We start from the raw sequence: 16,705 nt of genomic DNA, 5'->3' as shown, positions 1-16,705 counted from the left end.
TTTATTCCCGTTAAAAATAACAACGAATATGACAACTAACATTTGTATAGTGATTCAACATTTACCTTGTGTCTTTCATTCATCGTTTTTTTTTTTTTTTTTTTTTAATCTTACAATGCCCTAGTGCACATGCCATTCTTAATCCAGCAGTTATGCCTCCAATTTATGCAGCTGGCTCCATATAACAACCAGCTTGAGACACCTTTTCACTATGTACAAAGTAAGTCCAAAATCTTTCATTCTGGCCTGCTTTATGCTCTACTTCATGATTTGTTCTCATTCAGCCCAGGTCTATGATGACTTTAAAGGCTCATTTCACAACTTGGGGTCTGTCGCTTGCCCTCTTCTCTGGCTGTAATTTTTGGCTTCCTTTCTTAATTGTGATTAGTATCTGCCCCCACTGACTATACTCCTTAAAGTAATGATGGATAAATAATTTGGTAGGCCCAGCCACTGAGTAAACTAGTGGCCAATACTTCCATACTGGTTTATACACCATGTGAAACACTTATACTCTACCTAGACTTCAATTCATTCACGTTCAGGGACCACATGGGGTCTAACAAATATGGCATCAGTTTCCTCCTATTTCTCTTGCTACTAATAATTATGGGCTTTTCCTTTACCTCTGCCTTTGGCTCAGCTGATTCATTAGAGGTATCAAGTTGTTCCTTGGCTTGGGCCATCTGAGTCATCAACCTATCCATGTGGGATTGGATGTCTGCCAGTATCTCAGTCACATGAGCTGTGGCCATTGCCTCTTGGATGTCCACTAGATGAAGGGCCTTCTGCTCCTCATCAGCAATCACTTTCTGAACTTTCTTAAATTCCTGCTGTATAAACATCTTCATTTGGTCCCGAGTTACCTTTAGAACAGAGACAAATAAGAAGAATAAGTTGAACATACAAAGAGACAAAAGGGCAGAGTTATTACTATACAGCCCTGGCCAAAATACACACCATGGATCCTATCCGATCCTAAAGTTTTGGGAATATCCTAAAAACAATGTTCCCCTAATATCTTTGATGAATTTCCTGCTAATCTTTTTGCCTTTTTCATTCTTCAGGGAGTAATTTCTTATCCTTTTTTCCTTTCGGTTTTGTTCATTTTTATACCAGTAATATATACGATGAATATATACAGTAAAAAATGAGGCCGGGCGTGGTGGCTCATGAATGTAATCCTAGCACTTTGGGAGGCCAAGGTGGCTGGATCACTTGAGGTCAGGAGTTCGAAACCAGCCTGGCCAACATGAGGAAACCCCGTCTCTACTAAAAATACAAAAAAATTTGCGGGGCATGGTGGTGGGTGCCTGTAATCCCAGCTACTTGGGAGGCTGAGGCAGGAGAATTGCTTGAACCAAGAAGGTGGAGGTTGCAGTGAGCCCAGATCGCACCACTGCACTCCACCCTGGGAAACAGAGCAAGTCTCCATCTCAAAACAAAACAAAAAACAAAATTCTTCCTCTCTGCCCCAATTACTGTTAATAGTTTGGTATGTATCCTCCCAGCCATTTTTCTATATAGTTATGTACATATATGTATATAGATAATTAAGTAGTTTTTATATAAATGAATCATAGTGAAAATATGGTTGTCTTACTTTTCTACTTAAGATATATTTGTGCATACAGATCAACTTCATTCTACTATTTTTACTATCTGTATGATATGGAGATGGAGGGGTGTGTGTGTGTGTGTGTGTGTGTGTGTGTGTGTGTGTATGTCTCCTAGTTAACCATTCCTCTCTTAATGGAAGTACAGGATATTTCCAAATTTTTGCTATTATAAACAACACAGCAATAAACATCCTTGGCTATATCTCTTAATATACGCATATGAGTTTTTTAAAGACGTTTAGAGCCACTTAGTAAATTGGCATATACTCTAAAAATATTGTTTCACACTGCCAAGGTGCCTTCTGAGACAGATGTATTGATTACATTCCTACAACAACGTATGAAAGTAAGCATTTTCCTACACCCTTGCCAATACTGGATTATATCAAGCTTTTAAACTTTTACTATGATGGGTGCAAATATATTATTGTTTTATTTTATAACAACTGCAAACCAAAGAAAATACAACTGCTAGCTATATTTATGCTTAGGGCATAAGAAAGGCTAACAAAGTGAGAAATTATCAAAATGAGAACTTCCAAACTCCAAATTTTACCAGCAACTGTATTTATTGATGTTTCCTCACAACCATGTTTATTTTATGATTATTTTAAAACAACTATGCATATTATGAGTGTAGCTGAGATAGGGAGCAGGGAAGAAGTAAACTGTAGACAAAAGGAGAAAGGCAGAAGAAAAGCCAATGGAGGATTTTAGAACTGGAAGAGAAAACAGTTGTCATCTAAATGAACCCCTTCCTTTTACAGATAAGGAAATGGACACGGTTGCAAACCTGTAGAAGAGGGAAAGACTCCAATCTTCTTGTTCTCAGTCTGGTGCTCTGTTCACTATAAAAGTCTGTCAGAAGGGAAGTCAAACTGGGAAAACCTAAGAAAGGAAACTGTGAAAGACAAAGCCTACAGGAGGGGGTAGCAGATTAATTTTTAATTAGCCCCTTAGAAACCGAAAGAAGCTTGATACCTTACGCAGCTTTTGTAACACTGCTAAGGACATCAGTGCAAAATAAGGCCTGTATGACATGTATCTGCTCACACATCAAGTGACTAAGTGTCATAAGCCCTCATATACTCTCTGCAGGTGCTCTCCCTGGTGCTGGAGAAAATGGGAAAGTGTATTAAATGTTATTAATGTCCCTATAAATTCTGTATCAGATTGAGAACTGTGATTTGTGTTTATATAATTCCTTTTTATTTTTAGTGTATGTATTTTAGGGCTATTATGCTTTACAGTGATCATTGATCAATGGATCTCTACTCCTGAAATAAATTGAGTCTTAAATGACTAGGTCCTTCTCTCAGAGACCAAACCTTTTCACTAAGGGATGGACTTTTCTGAATGCCTGAGAAACTCTCTTAATGGCTACCAGTAACTAAAAATGGATATCATAATAAAAACTGACTCACAACCTATTTTACTAGACTTCACATACACATGTGGTTCAGTTAGGAAGCTGACATCTCACTTAGTAAAGGTGTGGGCCAGACTGCAGCAGGTGAATGAGTCATGGATTTTAAAATTCTCTATTTCCCATGGCTTTAATTACATAGGGTTTTCAGCATGACACTGTATTTTATACAGATCAGGTCACAAATGAAAACTGAAGGAAAAAATAATCCGCTTTATAAAACCTTTATGCCTTTTTCCCACTCTCATTCTCTAATTAACAAATAAGCATTTTCCAACCTAAGACATCAAAACCTTTGGCATGTTAGTTACAATCAAGCTGATATATCTTTGTTATAGTTGCATTAGGGTGAAGTGGAATATGACTAAACATAGCATTGTATTGAAATTATAACATAGCACTGCAATTTGAAAATTTTGACCACTGTATGCTCAGAACTACCTATTGAACATCTGAATCTAACCTTCTAATTTTATAGGTGAAGGGGAAAAAAAGTCACAAGAGAAGTACGATAATAAAGTTAGGTTTAGAAACTTTCCTCTGGTCCAGTCTAATGTACTTTTACAACTCATCATTTCCAATGAGTTATAAATGAGACTCTGTCGAAACAAGAAAAAGAAAGAGAAGGAGAGATAGAGAAAGAGAGAGAGAGACGGGGGAGGGAGAGAGTTGGAAGGGGGAGAGGGAGGGAGGTAGAGAGAGACAGAAGGAGGGAGGTAGAGAGAGAAAGAGAGAGAGATTGAAAAACAATTTGTTTCAGAAAAGTATTGCTGAGATGAACTGGGACTAATGGTCAGGGTTAGGAGCAGGAAGCTACTCAAAAGAGAAGCATCCAAATCTACACTGAATATTTCAGAAACATTTGTTTTGTCACAGGCGCCTGAACCAAAGCCACTCCATTTTGAATACGGGCTGGGTAAAATAAGACTGAGACCTACTGGGCTGCATTCCCAGAAGGTTAGGCATTCTAAGTCTTAGGATGAGATAAGAGGTCGGCACAAGATACAGGTCATAAAGACCTTGCTGATAAAGCACGTTTGCAGTAAAGAAGCTAGCCAAATCCCACTAAAATAGGATGGCGATGAGAATGACCTCTGGTGGTCCTCACCATTACAGTCCCACCAGCACCATGACAGTTTACAAATACCATGGGAATGCCAGGAAGTTACCCTATATGGTCTAAAAAGGGGAGGCATGAATAATCCACCCCTTGCTTAGCATATGATCAAGAGATAACCATAAAAATAGGCAACCAGCAGCCCTTGGGGCTGCTCTGCCTATGGAGTAGCCATTTTTTCATTCCTCTACTTTCTTAATAAACTTGCTTTCATTTCACTATATGGACTCGCCCTGAATTCTTTCATGAGCAAGATCCAAGAACCCTCTCTGGGGTCTGGATCAGGACCCCTTTTTGGTAACAGTCCTACAAGCCAAATTTCCTGCAAGATGTTAAGGAGACTACTCCAAAAATAACTTTAAAAATTGTAGACTGCATGAAATAGAGTTTGAAGACTCCAAATATCTCCCCAAAAAGTCCACTTTCACTTCCCTCTTCCTCATTTGAAAGGCCATTGTTCTAAAACAGAAAAACAAAAAAGCAGGAAATGGAACTTTTTCAGATGCTACAAGCTGTCCACACTCCCACAGCACAGTGTCCTCCCCACTTGCCAGTGTCTATGGAAACTTCAAGTTGGGAAGTTCAAAGTTAAGGCATCTGTTTAGCCTTCAGCATTTATTCCTACATTGTACTCCAAGAGAGCTCCTTCCAAACTTAGGCCAGACTCCAGTGAGGGCAGGCAAGGGAAAAACTTCATCAACAAGGAGGTCAAGGCTTTTTCAATGGATGGCAAGATCTCCTATTTCTTGTGTCTTTTGTGTATCAGTGGAATAGCCACTATTTGTGAATAAAACAACTGCCCACCCACCAGGCTTAGAAAATTATTCAGCAGCCTAGAAACACGGTAGACATAAACTCTGAACAGCATTCCACTACCAACATTCTCAGTGATGTCATCCTCAGCGACCTAGTTAGAAGCCTGACATGAGCAGGTTTTACAATGGGGTATTGAGAATGAAAGGACAAAAGTTTACTGAAGTGAACATTTAAACTCTTCATTAAGCTATCTTTCTCATCTTCCTCAGAAGCCTCCAGGCAAAAGCAGTCATTTGTACCTTTACTTCTTTCATCACCTCCACTTTGTTAATAAGGTACTACCATTGGAACTCTACCTCAGTTAACCGCTTAGTTACTTCAGGTATCCACTCAATGAAATAATATAATGGTATTTACTATTGCTGTTGTTACTGTTATTATTTTCATTATAAAAGACCAAAATAAATACCAAAATGTTGGAGAGTGGTTATCTGTGAATGGTGGAATTACAAGTACTTTTCTCTTTTTCACTTCTCAGTCCAAATTTTCTAAAATAACATGTAACACTTTTTAAAAACTATTTTTTAAAACAAATGTGGCTTAAAGAAAATCTCAACAAAATACTAGCAAGTCAAATTAATCCATATATAAAAAGAATTATAGGCCAGGTGTGGTGGCTCATGCCTGTAATACCGGCACTTTGGGAGGTTGACGTGGGTGGATCACCTGAGGTCAGGAGTTTGAGACCAGCCCGGTCAACATGGTGAAAACCCACTTCTACTAAAAATACAAAATTTAGCTGGGTGTGTTGGTGCACACCTATAATCCCAGCTACTCAGGAGGCTGAGGCAAGAGAATTGCTTGAACCTGGGCGGCGGAGGTTGCAGTGAGGGGAGATGGTGCCACTGCACTCCAGCCTAGGTGACAGAGCGAGACTGTTTCAAAAAAAAAAAAAAAAAAAAAAGAATTATATACCATGACATAAATGAGGGATATATACCAAGTATGCAAGACTGGTTCAACATTTGAAAAATCAGCTAATATAATTTATCTACATCAACAGGCTAAAGAGGAAAAATCACAATAGATACAGAAAAATCACCTGACAAAACTCAACACTCATTTATTATAAAAACTCTCAGTACACTAGGAATGGGGTGGGGGGAGCTTCCTCCACTTAATAAAGAACATCTACAATTACCTACAGCCAACAACACACTTAATGGTCAGAAACTCAAGGCTTTCCCGCTAAGATGAGGAACAAGGCAAGGATGTCCCCTCTCACCTTTTCTTTTCAACACTGTACTGAAAATCCTAGCTTACGCAGCAAGTCAAGAAAAGGAAATAAAAGGTATACAGATTGGGAAAGAAGAAATAAAACTGTCTTTGCAGATGATAAGATTGTCTATGTAGAAAATCTGAAAGAATTCACCAAAAAAAGGAAAAAAAAAAAAAAGAAAAAACCTCCTGGAACCAACAGCAAGACTATAGGATAGAAGACTGATACACAGAAGTCAATCACCTTCCTATATACCAGCAGTGAACAAGCGCGATTTTAAGTTAAAAAGATAATACCATTTACATTAGCACCTCCAAAAATGAAATACTTAGGTATAATTCTAACAAAATATGTACAAGATCTATAAGAGGAAAACTATAAAACTCTAATATAAGAATTCAAAGAAGAAATAAATAGACATTCCATGTTGAGAAAAAGGCTCAATATTGTCAAGATGTCAGGTCTTCCAAAGTTGATCTACAGATTAACAAAATCCCAATCAAAATCCTAGCAAGTTATTTTGTGGATATCAACAAACTGATTCTAAAGTTTATTTGGAGTGGCAAAAGACCTAGAACAGTCAACCCAATATTGAAGAAGAACAAAGCCGAAGAACTGCCACTACTCAATTCAAGTCTTACTATAAAGCTGTAATAATCAAGACAGTGTGATACTAGCAAAAGAGTAGACAGATCAGTGAAACATGATGAAGAGCCTAGAAATGACCCAGGTACATATGTCAACTGATCTTTGACAAAGGAGCAAAGGTAATACAATAGAGAAAAGATAGTCGTGAACAAATGGTGCTGGAACAACTAGACATCCACATGAAAAAATAATAATAATCTAGACACAGACCTTACACTTTTCACCAAAATTTATTCAAGATGGATTATGGACCTCAATGTAAAATGCAAAACTATAAAACTCTTAGAAGATAACATTTTAAAAAAGCTAGATGACCTTGGGTATAGTGATAACTTTTTAGATGTAACATCAATGTTAGTACCCATGAACAAAACAATTAATAAGCTGGACTTCATTAAAATGAAAAACCTCTGCTCTGTGAAAGAGAAGAGAAACCACAGACTGGGAAAAATACTAATAAAAGACATATCTAATAATGGACTGTTATCTAAAATATACTAAGAACCATAAACACTCAAAAATAAGAAAATGAACAACCTGATTAAAAAACAGACACCTCACTAAGAAGATATGCAGATGGCAAATAAGCACATGAAAAGATGCTCAACCTCATATATCATTAGGAAATTACAAATTAAAACAACAATGAGATTCCATACACACCTATTAGAATGGTTCAAGTCAAAACATTAACAAGATCAAATGCTGGCGAAGATGTGGAAGAACAGAAAATCTCATTCATTACGGTGGTAATGCAAAATGGTAAGGCCACTTGGAAGACAGTTTGGCAGTTCTTACAAAACTAAATATACTCTTACCATAGAACCTAAGCAATCATGCTCCTTGGTATTTACCCAAATGAATTGAAAACTTACATCCACATAAAAAGCTGCAGACAGATGTTTATAGCAACTTTTATTCATAACTGCAGAAACTTGGAAGCAGCCAAGATGTTCTTTGGTAGGTAAAACAATAAATCAACTGTGGTACATCCAGACAACAGAATATTAATCAACCCCCCCCCCCACACCAAAAAAAGAAGAAAAACAAGAAAAAAAAAAGCTATCAGGTCATGAACATACATGAGAGAATCTTAAGTGTATATTACTATGTGAAAGAAGCCAATCTAAAAGGCTTGGAATCAACTACATGTCATTATAGGAAAGGCAAAACTATGGAGACAGTAAAAAGATCAGTTGCCAGAGGTTTGGAGGAAGGGAAAATAAAAAGGCAGAGCACAGAGGATTTTTAGGGCAGTGAAACTATTCTGTATGATATTTTAATGGTATATACATTTATCAAAACCCATACAATATACAACACCAACAGTGAATCCTAATGCAAACTATAAACTTTGGGTGATAATGATATGTCAGTACAGCTTCACCAATGAAAACAAATGTACTATTCTAGTACAGGATGATAATAGTTGGGGAGGCTACGCATGTGGGGAAGGAGTATATGGAAACTCTCTATATTTTCCATTCAATTTTTCTGTTAACCTAAAACCATTCTAAAAAATATCTATTTTTAAAATGTTAATATTATGTTGGTGCCATTTCACTGGCAAAAACTGCAATTACTTTTACACCAACCTAATACAATTAAAACAGAAAACTAAGTAGCCACTGAGAAGCCTAGAGAAGATCTGGGGGTGGGGTGACCATCAAATGGACCAGGAAAGATAATTCTGCTTAAACCTTATGCCCAGATTTGTCAACATTTTCATTCTCTGCCTTCCTATTTAATACCTTTAAGACCCTTCCTTCCCAATATGACTCCCCCTTTCTAGAATAATCAAAGTTTTTAAAACCCCATTTCGATTTAAGCCCATGAAAATAATGACATCCAAAACAGCTAAGGAGCATTGTCAAAAGACAAGATTATTCTATTATCTTCTTCACTTCTTATTTTGGCTATCTCATCCTAACAACTACTGAGTTAGATTCCTGGTGCCCTGAATCTCCACTCTTGTTTTGGCAACAGATGTGATTAGAGACAAATCTGGATTAGTGAATTACTCCTTCAAGAGTCTAAAATCTATGCAGTTATATTATGTTAGAGATAAAAGGAAACTGAGTTTGGCTTTTCATTTTTTATAATAAAAAAAAAATGAGGCTCTGAGAAATTCAGCTACTTGCCCAAGATCACACAGCTGGTTGGTATGACTGACTGACATTTGGGGCCTCTGCTTCTATCTTGGTGCTTTCCTCTGTTCTGAATTGCTTACCAGTGGTCTAATCCTGGTTCTCAGAGGCACAGTTTTGTAACCGCCCAGTGGGTTCACTTTGCCTACTGCCCAGATAGAACCAATTTATCAAGAAAGGGGAATTACAATAGAGAAAGAGTTTAATGCACGCAGAGCTGGCTGAACAGGACACCAGAGTTTTATTATTACTCAAATCAGTCTCCTTGAAAATTTGAGGACTGGGGTTTTTTAAGGATAATTTGGCAGACAGGGGACCAGGGAGTCAGGAGTCCTGATTGGTCAGGTTGGAGATGAAATCACAGGGAGCTGACTTCTACCTTTGACACCAGACTTTAAAAAAAAAGTAACATATAACACTTGCTACCCTTTTTTCCCCCACCACAAAGGCATCTACTAGTCACCAACTCTATTTAATTTCACTACTGACCTCTCTGTAGCATTCAGCATATTGACACCCCTTAGTCTTTAAACACCGCCCTCTGGGGGCAAAATCACTTTCCACTGAGAAGCACTACTCTACACTCTGCCTTAACAATTTCATTCCATCTTTGGAAATTCAACTACTACCTCCATAAGGATGGCTCCTATGCCTAGATTTTCTCTACAGGAAATCAGTCTCACAGTTGCTCTTGGCTGATGTACTTCTCTACCTGGATACATTTCTATTATCCAAACCATCAGGCGTCAAACTGAACCCTTCCCCTCCTCATTCATTATCACTGCTACCTTTTTTCAGTGCCCCACATATTAGACACCATTCTAAGCACTTTATGTGTATACTGCAATTAATTATCATGATGATGCCAAGAGGTGGCTAGTATTATTATACCCATTTACAGATGAAGAAATTGAAGAAGGGAGGTAAGAAACCTGCCCAAATTCAGGCATACAGCACGTAGCAGATTTTAAACCCAAATAGTTTGATTATACAATCTGCCTTCTGACCCAACATTATTCTCCTACAGATCCCCTTCAAATGTCAACTTGTTTCCTCTATTCCCCTTAATGACGCCATGATTTAGGCAGTTATCAGGCTCCAAACTCTGGAGTCAAGTTTTATTTTCTCCACCAGATAATAGGTCTCTTGACTTACTACTACCTCAAGGAAAAATTATGACACTTTAACTAAGGGCCCTGCAAAAAACAGTGGGCAATATATTCTGACTGAAGGTCAGAGGCTATCCCACATGTGTCCCTTTACCAGTCTGGCTGCAGAGATGTTGCCCCATATACATGAAAATCCCCTTCTTTTATTTGTATTCCCTTCCAAATACTCCCTGCTAAACACCTAGACCCATCTTCGAGGCTCCACTTTAGCACCCCCTGCTCACCCCATTTAGACCTTTTAACCTAGTCCCACTGCCCCCTGCACCACTAACTTGCTAAAACAAAATTCAAAGTCACAAAGAACTCTTGAGTGATTTGAGGACACTGGTTAGCATCTTGCTTCTAACTCCAACTTGTTCTTGATCAGCTTTCTGTCTCTTTTCATCTCCTCTTGGCCTTGAATCCTTGGCTTTCTATTCTTGATCTCAAATCCCAGCTCTGGCCCCTTCAAACTTAGTGATTATATGTGCCCTTCACTCCCTCTGCCTTGGTGCTTGGAACACAGCTTTCTCTTATATAGTCTTTTTCTTGGCTTATAGCTTTGACTCCCAGAAACAAATGCTTTTGGATATGGTTTGGATCTGTGTCCCCACCCAAATCTCACATTCAATTGTAATCCACAATGTTGGAGGTGGGGCCTGGTGGGAGATGACTGGATCATAAGGGTGGAGTTCTCATGGGTGATTTACCACCATTCCTCTTGGTACTGTATAATGAGGGAGTTCTCACAAGATCTGGTTTAAAAATGGGTAGCACTTCCTTCCTCTCTCTCTTCCTCCTGCTCCAGCCACGTATGACATGCCTGCTTCTCTTCACCTTCCACAATGACTGTAAGTTTTCTGAGGCCTCCCCAGAAGCCACTATGCTTCCTGTACAGCCTGCAGAACCGTGAGCCAATTAAACCTCTTTTCTTTGTAAATTACCCAGTCTCAGGTAGTTCTTTATACCAATGCAAGAATGGACTAATACACCCCCTATCTCAGTCAGACTACTCCATCCTTCCTCTACTTGTGGCTAGAATATTTCTTCATAAGACTATAAATTTTGGTACTTAAGCCCTAATTCTGTATTGTTCCTTAACAGCTTCATGAATATGACCCTATGCTTCTTCTGAATTGCCTTCCCTTCATGGTTCTCCCTCCTCCATATAGTCATAAATATACATGTCCTTGTGTACACCCACCCACCCACCCACACACACACACACACACACACACACATACACAGAGAGAATAATATAGGCTCAGGACCATGTTTCCTAGAGGCTTTGTACTTTAAAGGGCCTAATAACTGTAAAGTAGACAGCACCTGTGCTCCCCAGTTACCTGAGACACAGTCACAGCTGACTGGCAAGCACCCCTTAACGTGAGAGATGGATGTCTAACCACTATGACTGTGGCATCGCTGCCAAGCATCCTCTCCTCCCAGGGCTGCTTGTTCACACTGTCAGCTGCTATAACTTTATTGCCATGACAACTTGATGTGTAACCCAGTGACATGACACTGAATTGGATGCAACAGAAAGCAGTTCACTGGGGATGCTGGGTTCACTATGACTCAATACTAATGCTTGCTCTTAAGTTGCTTCTCTCTTTGCCTGACTCCAGGGTGTCAATAAAGAAAGCAGTCACAAACTTCTGAGCAAACAAAAAAATTCTGGGTGGCCCCTGCTATAGGAATATGAAACTAGAAGAATGTGTCCCCAGAGACACCCAGGACTTGTAACAACCAAGAATAAGGGTGAGAGCTTCTATTCCATCTTGTTTTCCTGCTTTCTTAACACCTTAGCCTATGCACAAACTAGAAAGACAACTTCTGCTTCGGGAACTATCGTGTAGAAGTGGGAGGTGGAAAGTGACACTGAAAGTTTGAGGGGCAACTATACAGAATTTATACTATTTTTAAGTCTTGACTTAAAATAAGTTAGACTTGAATATACAAAGAAAGCCTATTTTATCTGAAGATTAAAGCAATTTTAAAATAAGACTCAATCTCCATTCCAGTTCTCTCAAGCAGTTTCCCTATAAAGCCACAGTTATTTGTATTTTATTAAAACACAACACCAAAACAACTGCATACTGCCACAAATACTCAGGAAAGGGCACTGAGACGTAGCTCTCATGTTTGCTGAGTCTTCTTTCCTACATAGGGTCACAACGGTACAGCATATGGACTTTGATAGAGTAGAGAAAGGGGTTTGAGGACTGGTTCTGCTAACTCCATGCTTCTGAAGCTCAGAAAGGTGAAAATTTCTCCATAAAAAGTTTCTTTGTAAAATGAGGGCAATAATAACATTCTCATAGATATTTTTCTAAACTTAACACAAAATAATACATGGAAAGCACTTAGGGCTCTCCGGGCACACAGAACCATCAGCAGAACCATTCTGCTCATTAGAGATAATAGTAACTGTGAACTTTTATTGTGTGCCTCCCATATGGTATCTACTGAGCTCTCACAGAAGAAGAGTCCCCAATAAGCTTTCCTAAAGAAAAGAGGGAGCCTATGCCCTTGGGAGTTTAGATCTAATTTCCCAAGGGAACATCTAAAAGACTTTCCTACTCATCCTAGGCATTGAAAAGTAAAGATATCAATACTGAGGCTCCTTGCCTCAGTTTCAAATAAATGGCCACAAGGTGTCAAGGAGCAATGGCTGCCTTTTCTGATTTGATCAGATCTGACTGCCCAACATCTCAGGGTCAGTCTACTTCAATGATACAGAAGCAAAGTACAGAAAGCACAGGAAGGATGGGTCACATTCTGTTCCTCTGTACCTACACAAAGTCAGTCTATGGGCATAGTTGGCTCCTCAATCTCACAACTTGCCTCTCATGGTATTTTCTCTTCTTTGTAGACTGAAACCCTACTCTACTCCCTTAAGGAGCTAACAACCTGCTTACCCAAGAACCACAGTGCTCTTAAACTAACTACAGTTGCTAACATACATTTAAGTCCCCAAAATCATCTTCCACTGTTTCTTATCTCCTCACAAGTTTTCATTTTCAGGATCTTCATTAATAAAAATATAGTATGATTAGTCCTCCTTTATAGATAAAACTGAAATATATGGACTCATGTCATCTGACTCCAATATTTGTGCTCTTTCACCAAAAAAAAAAAAAGCATGTCATATTCAATGTAAACTTTTACCCCTAAGTCTGAACAAATACTACATTGGAATACCATTCTCAATACATCTTCTATAGGCAAAAGTTAATAACTTCCATATAGAAGTCATAGAAAGGCAACTTACTAGCATCTTTAGCCCTGTGAACAAGTCACTTAACCTCTTAAATCTTTGTTTCTTCATTTATAAAAGGGGATCATAATGTCTAAATAAATGGGCTGAGTTAGGAAGTAGGGAGACATGGTAGAATCTATTTTGCCTGCTGCAGAGGTAAACAAAAGTCATTAAACAAGGGGATGAACATCAGCTGAATCACTGGGTTGAATGAAATGTCTCTTCCTAGGTGTAAAGACCTGATAAATTCTGCCCTTTGGCTAAATGCAGTCAATCAGGAGAGAGGCACTGTTCTCAAATTTATATTTATATATATGTATAAGCATCTACATATAGATCTGAGGTAGACCGAGAGTTGCATTCTGCAGGTTTGGTCTAAAAATATCAAAGAAAACACCTTTTTCCCTGAGCAAATCTGATTTTCTTTCTTTAACTGAATGAGAGCTTGAGCTAACAGGGAAAGAGGAAGGAGGGGGACAGGAGAGCAGCAGGCCCTTAAATAAAAATCTGGGTGATTTTATCACTATTATCACAATAAAGTTTTATATCTAGGTACCCCGGCTCCTAAATTAACTGTCAAATACAATCCTGCACTGGAAACCTGAAGCGTGGCTGCTATGGGGGGGAGTCCTGACAGCTTCACTCCCCTCTCCAGGTTCGCTGTGTAATCAGCCCTTCAAGCTTTTGGCAAAGAGTATACTATCAAGTCTCCTGTCAGTGCAGAGAGGAGCTGGAGCAGGAGGAAGAAGACATCACAAAGTGTTAATTTTATTAAGCCATTTAAAGCTCAATCCCTCTGCTTTGTAACAATGCTCCAGTCCACCAGGCAGCTTGGAAACCATGCCCACCTTAGTTTTTAAATGACTATAATCTATTGGTGCTGTGGTTCAATTAGGAGGTCTGGGGCTCCAGTAAGAAAGAGAAGGATAAGGTAAAGCTGCAGGGGAAGGGAGAAGAGGAGGTAGGGAGTGAAGAATCTCAGTAGCGTTTACTTTAAAGTGGGAATATATTTCCTAATGTGTTTCTTAAATAACTTTAAGTAAAGTTATTCCTAAAATAACTTCTTTATTTTTCTTATAGTTGGGCACCAAGCATTTCTGCTAACTAGGGAGTCTGCTTCATAACAATAAACATACTTGCTTCAATGCATTGATTTCTTCTTTCTATTGGGAATATATGGACACACAACTACACACTCCCAAGGCAGATACATTTGCTTTGACTTGAACAGGCAACGGACCTATGCTGAACTACTGCCAGTTACTCTGCAGCCAGGCAAGACCCACAGAGTGAGTGAGCCAACAAACCACACACCAAGGGATCCCAAAAGTGGAGACTGAACTCAATTTATTTGCAAGTCATTATCACTCAAACAGGTATCAATGGCCCCTTAAAACATGCAATTGGTGTCATAATTCCTAGGAAGTGTTAATTGATCAAAGCATAGATTTATTTATAAACAGGTGGCTTATTTTTCTCTACAAGGCTTGGAAGGTTTCTGGAACTTTGTGGGGAGGAAGGTGCCCTCACGTACCCTTGCCCTTCTGCTGGAAGTAAGGGTTATTCTCCGGACTGGAGGCTAACAGCAGCCACAATTTATAGGAGGCTGTACTCTGCACTTTTTTTGAAACAGGATCTCACTATGTTGCCCAGGCTGGAGTGCAGTGGTACAGCCATGGCTCACTGCAGCCTCGATCTCCTGGGGTCAAGAGATCCTCCCACCTCAGTCTCCCAAGTAGCTGGGACAATAGGCATGTGCCTCTATGCCTGGCTAATTTTTTTTTAACTTTTAGTAGAGATGGGGGTCTCCTTATGTACTCAACACTTTAAAAGGATTATCTCACTTAGTTTTCCCAACAACCTATGAAATATGTACTATTATTCCCTATTTTGGAACTGAAAAAAGAACAAAAAATCTGAGAAATGAAGAGATTAAGCATAGATTTGCCCAAGGTCAGATAGCATTGAGCTGATAGGGCAATTCCTGAACTTTTAATAATTGTAGTATACTGCCTCCTCCTGTCAGAGGCCAACATCAGGTTTTTAACCCTCATCCCTGTCAGGAAGAGAAAAGGAAAAAGAAAATTAATATTCACTGCTGACACTTCAAGTGAATGGTTGAAAAAACTGATTCAGGCAGTAATCTTGTTCTCTTTCAACAGTTTTATTGAGATATAATTCACATATTTTACAATTTACCCATTTAAAGTATACAATTTTGTGGTTTGTAGTATATTCCCAGAGTTGTGCAACTATCATCACCATTGGTTTTAAAACATTTTCATCACCCCCAAAAGAAACCCCATTGCTATTAGCAGTCACCCCACATTCCTCCACCTCCCTCAGTCCCATACAGTATTGAGTCTCTTTCTATCTCTATATATTTGCCTATTCTGAACATTTCATATAGATAGAATCATATATTTGGTCTTTTGTGAATAACTTCTTTCAGTAACTATTGATGGGGTTCAAGATATGCTATCCCAAAATATGACTGTAGGAGGCCAGAATATTCCATCCCAAAATACGCCTCTTTGGCAGAAGAATTGTTTTGAGCTGATTATTTGGAGAAACTGCAAATATAGGAGAAGTACTGAAAACAAGGGAAGTTACCCTTTTGTAAGAGAAATGTACATCTGTAAAGGAAATCTCCATTTGCAGGGTTGTCTCCCTCTCTATACCAGGAAGAGAAGGATGACTTCCAATCACTAGAAACTCTTTTATGTTATAAATGGAGAAGGCACCAACTTAAATCTGCATAACAAACTTTACCTTTGTTTACTATGCTTTTCCTGGGCATCTCCCTATAACTAGCCTTCCCTTCCATGGTATTCATGCCTGAACTCAAAGCCACCTCTTTGGGATTTACTTATCTTCCCTTAGGTATCACATGCACACACGAGGTATATATGTTAATAAATTTGTTTTTCTCTTGATAATCTGTCTTTGTTAAAAGGGTTTGTCTCAACTAAGAATGCTGAAGGGTAGACAGGAAAATTATTGTTCAGAATCCCAGTTTTCTAAATTGAGGTTCAACAATGGAACAGGATTCAAATGATAAAATTGTATCCATTTATAAGAGATAACCTTAGGTGAAAAAGGTAGGATACAAAGCTCTCTCTCTCTCTATATATAAAGCAAACTAAATATGGCCTGAAAAGGACTCTGTAATTCTATATTTCAGTCCTTGTGGATGAACTGTAACCTAACTTAATAGACAAGATTGAAAACTTAATTTAGGAGTATGCGCCTGTAACAATCACTGAGTCTTCGCCAATCCCAGCAGCCATATTTCATCCAGTC

General features: G+C 38.7%; 1 protein-coding gene across 1 annotated transcript in view; it reads right to left on the bottom strand.

The window, feature by feature from the left end:
- The window catches only part of TRIM44 (tripartite motif containing 44), a 148,271-nt gene that overhangs the window by 84,205 nt on the left and 47,361 nt on the right, over positions 1-16,705 (bottom strand). Inside the window, exon 3 of the mRNA XM_508888.8 lies at positions 627-866. Within this exon, the coding sequence (XP_508888.2) occupies positions 627-866 (240 nt within the window). The remainder of the gene's footprint in view (positions 1-626; positions 867-16,705) is intronic.

The sequence above is a fragment of the Pan troglodytes genome, chromosome 9 (assembly GCF_028858775.2).
Source record: "Pan troglodytes isolate AG18354 chromosome 9, NHGRI_mPanTro3-v2.0_pri, whole genome shotgun sequence".
Lineage (NCBI taxonomy): Eukaryota > Metazoa > Chordata > Mammalia > Primates > Hominidae > Pan > Pan troglodytes.
This window is presented reverse-complemented; position numbering and strand designations above follow the sequence as displayed.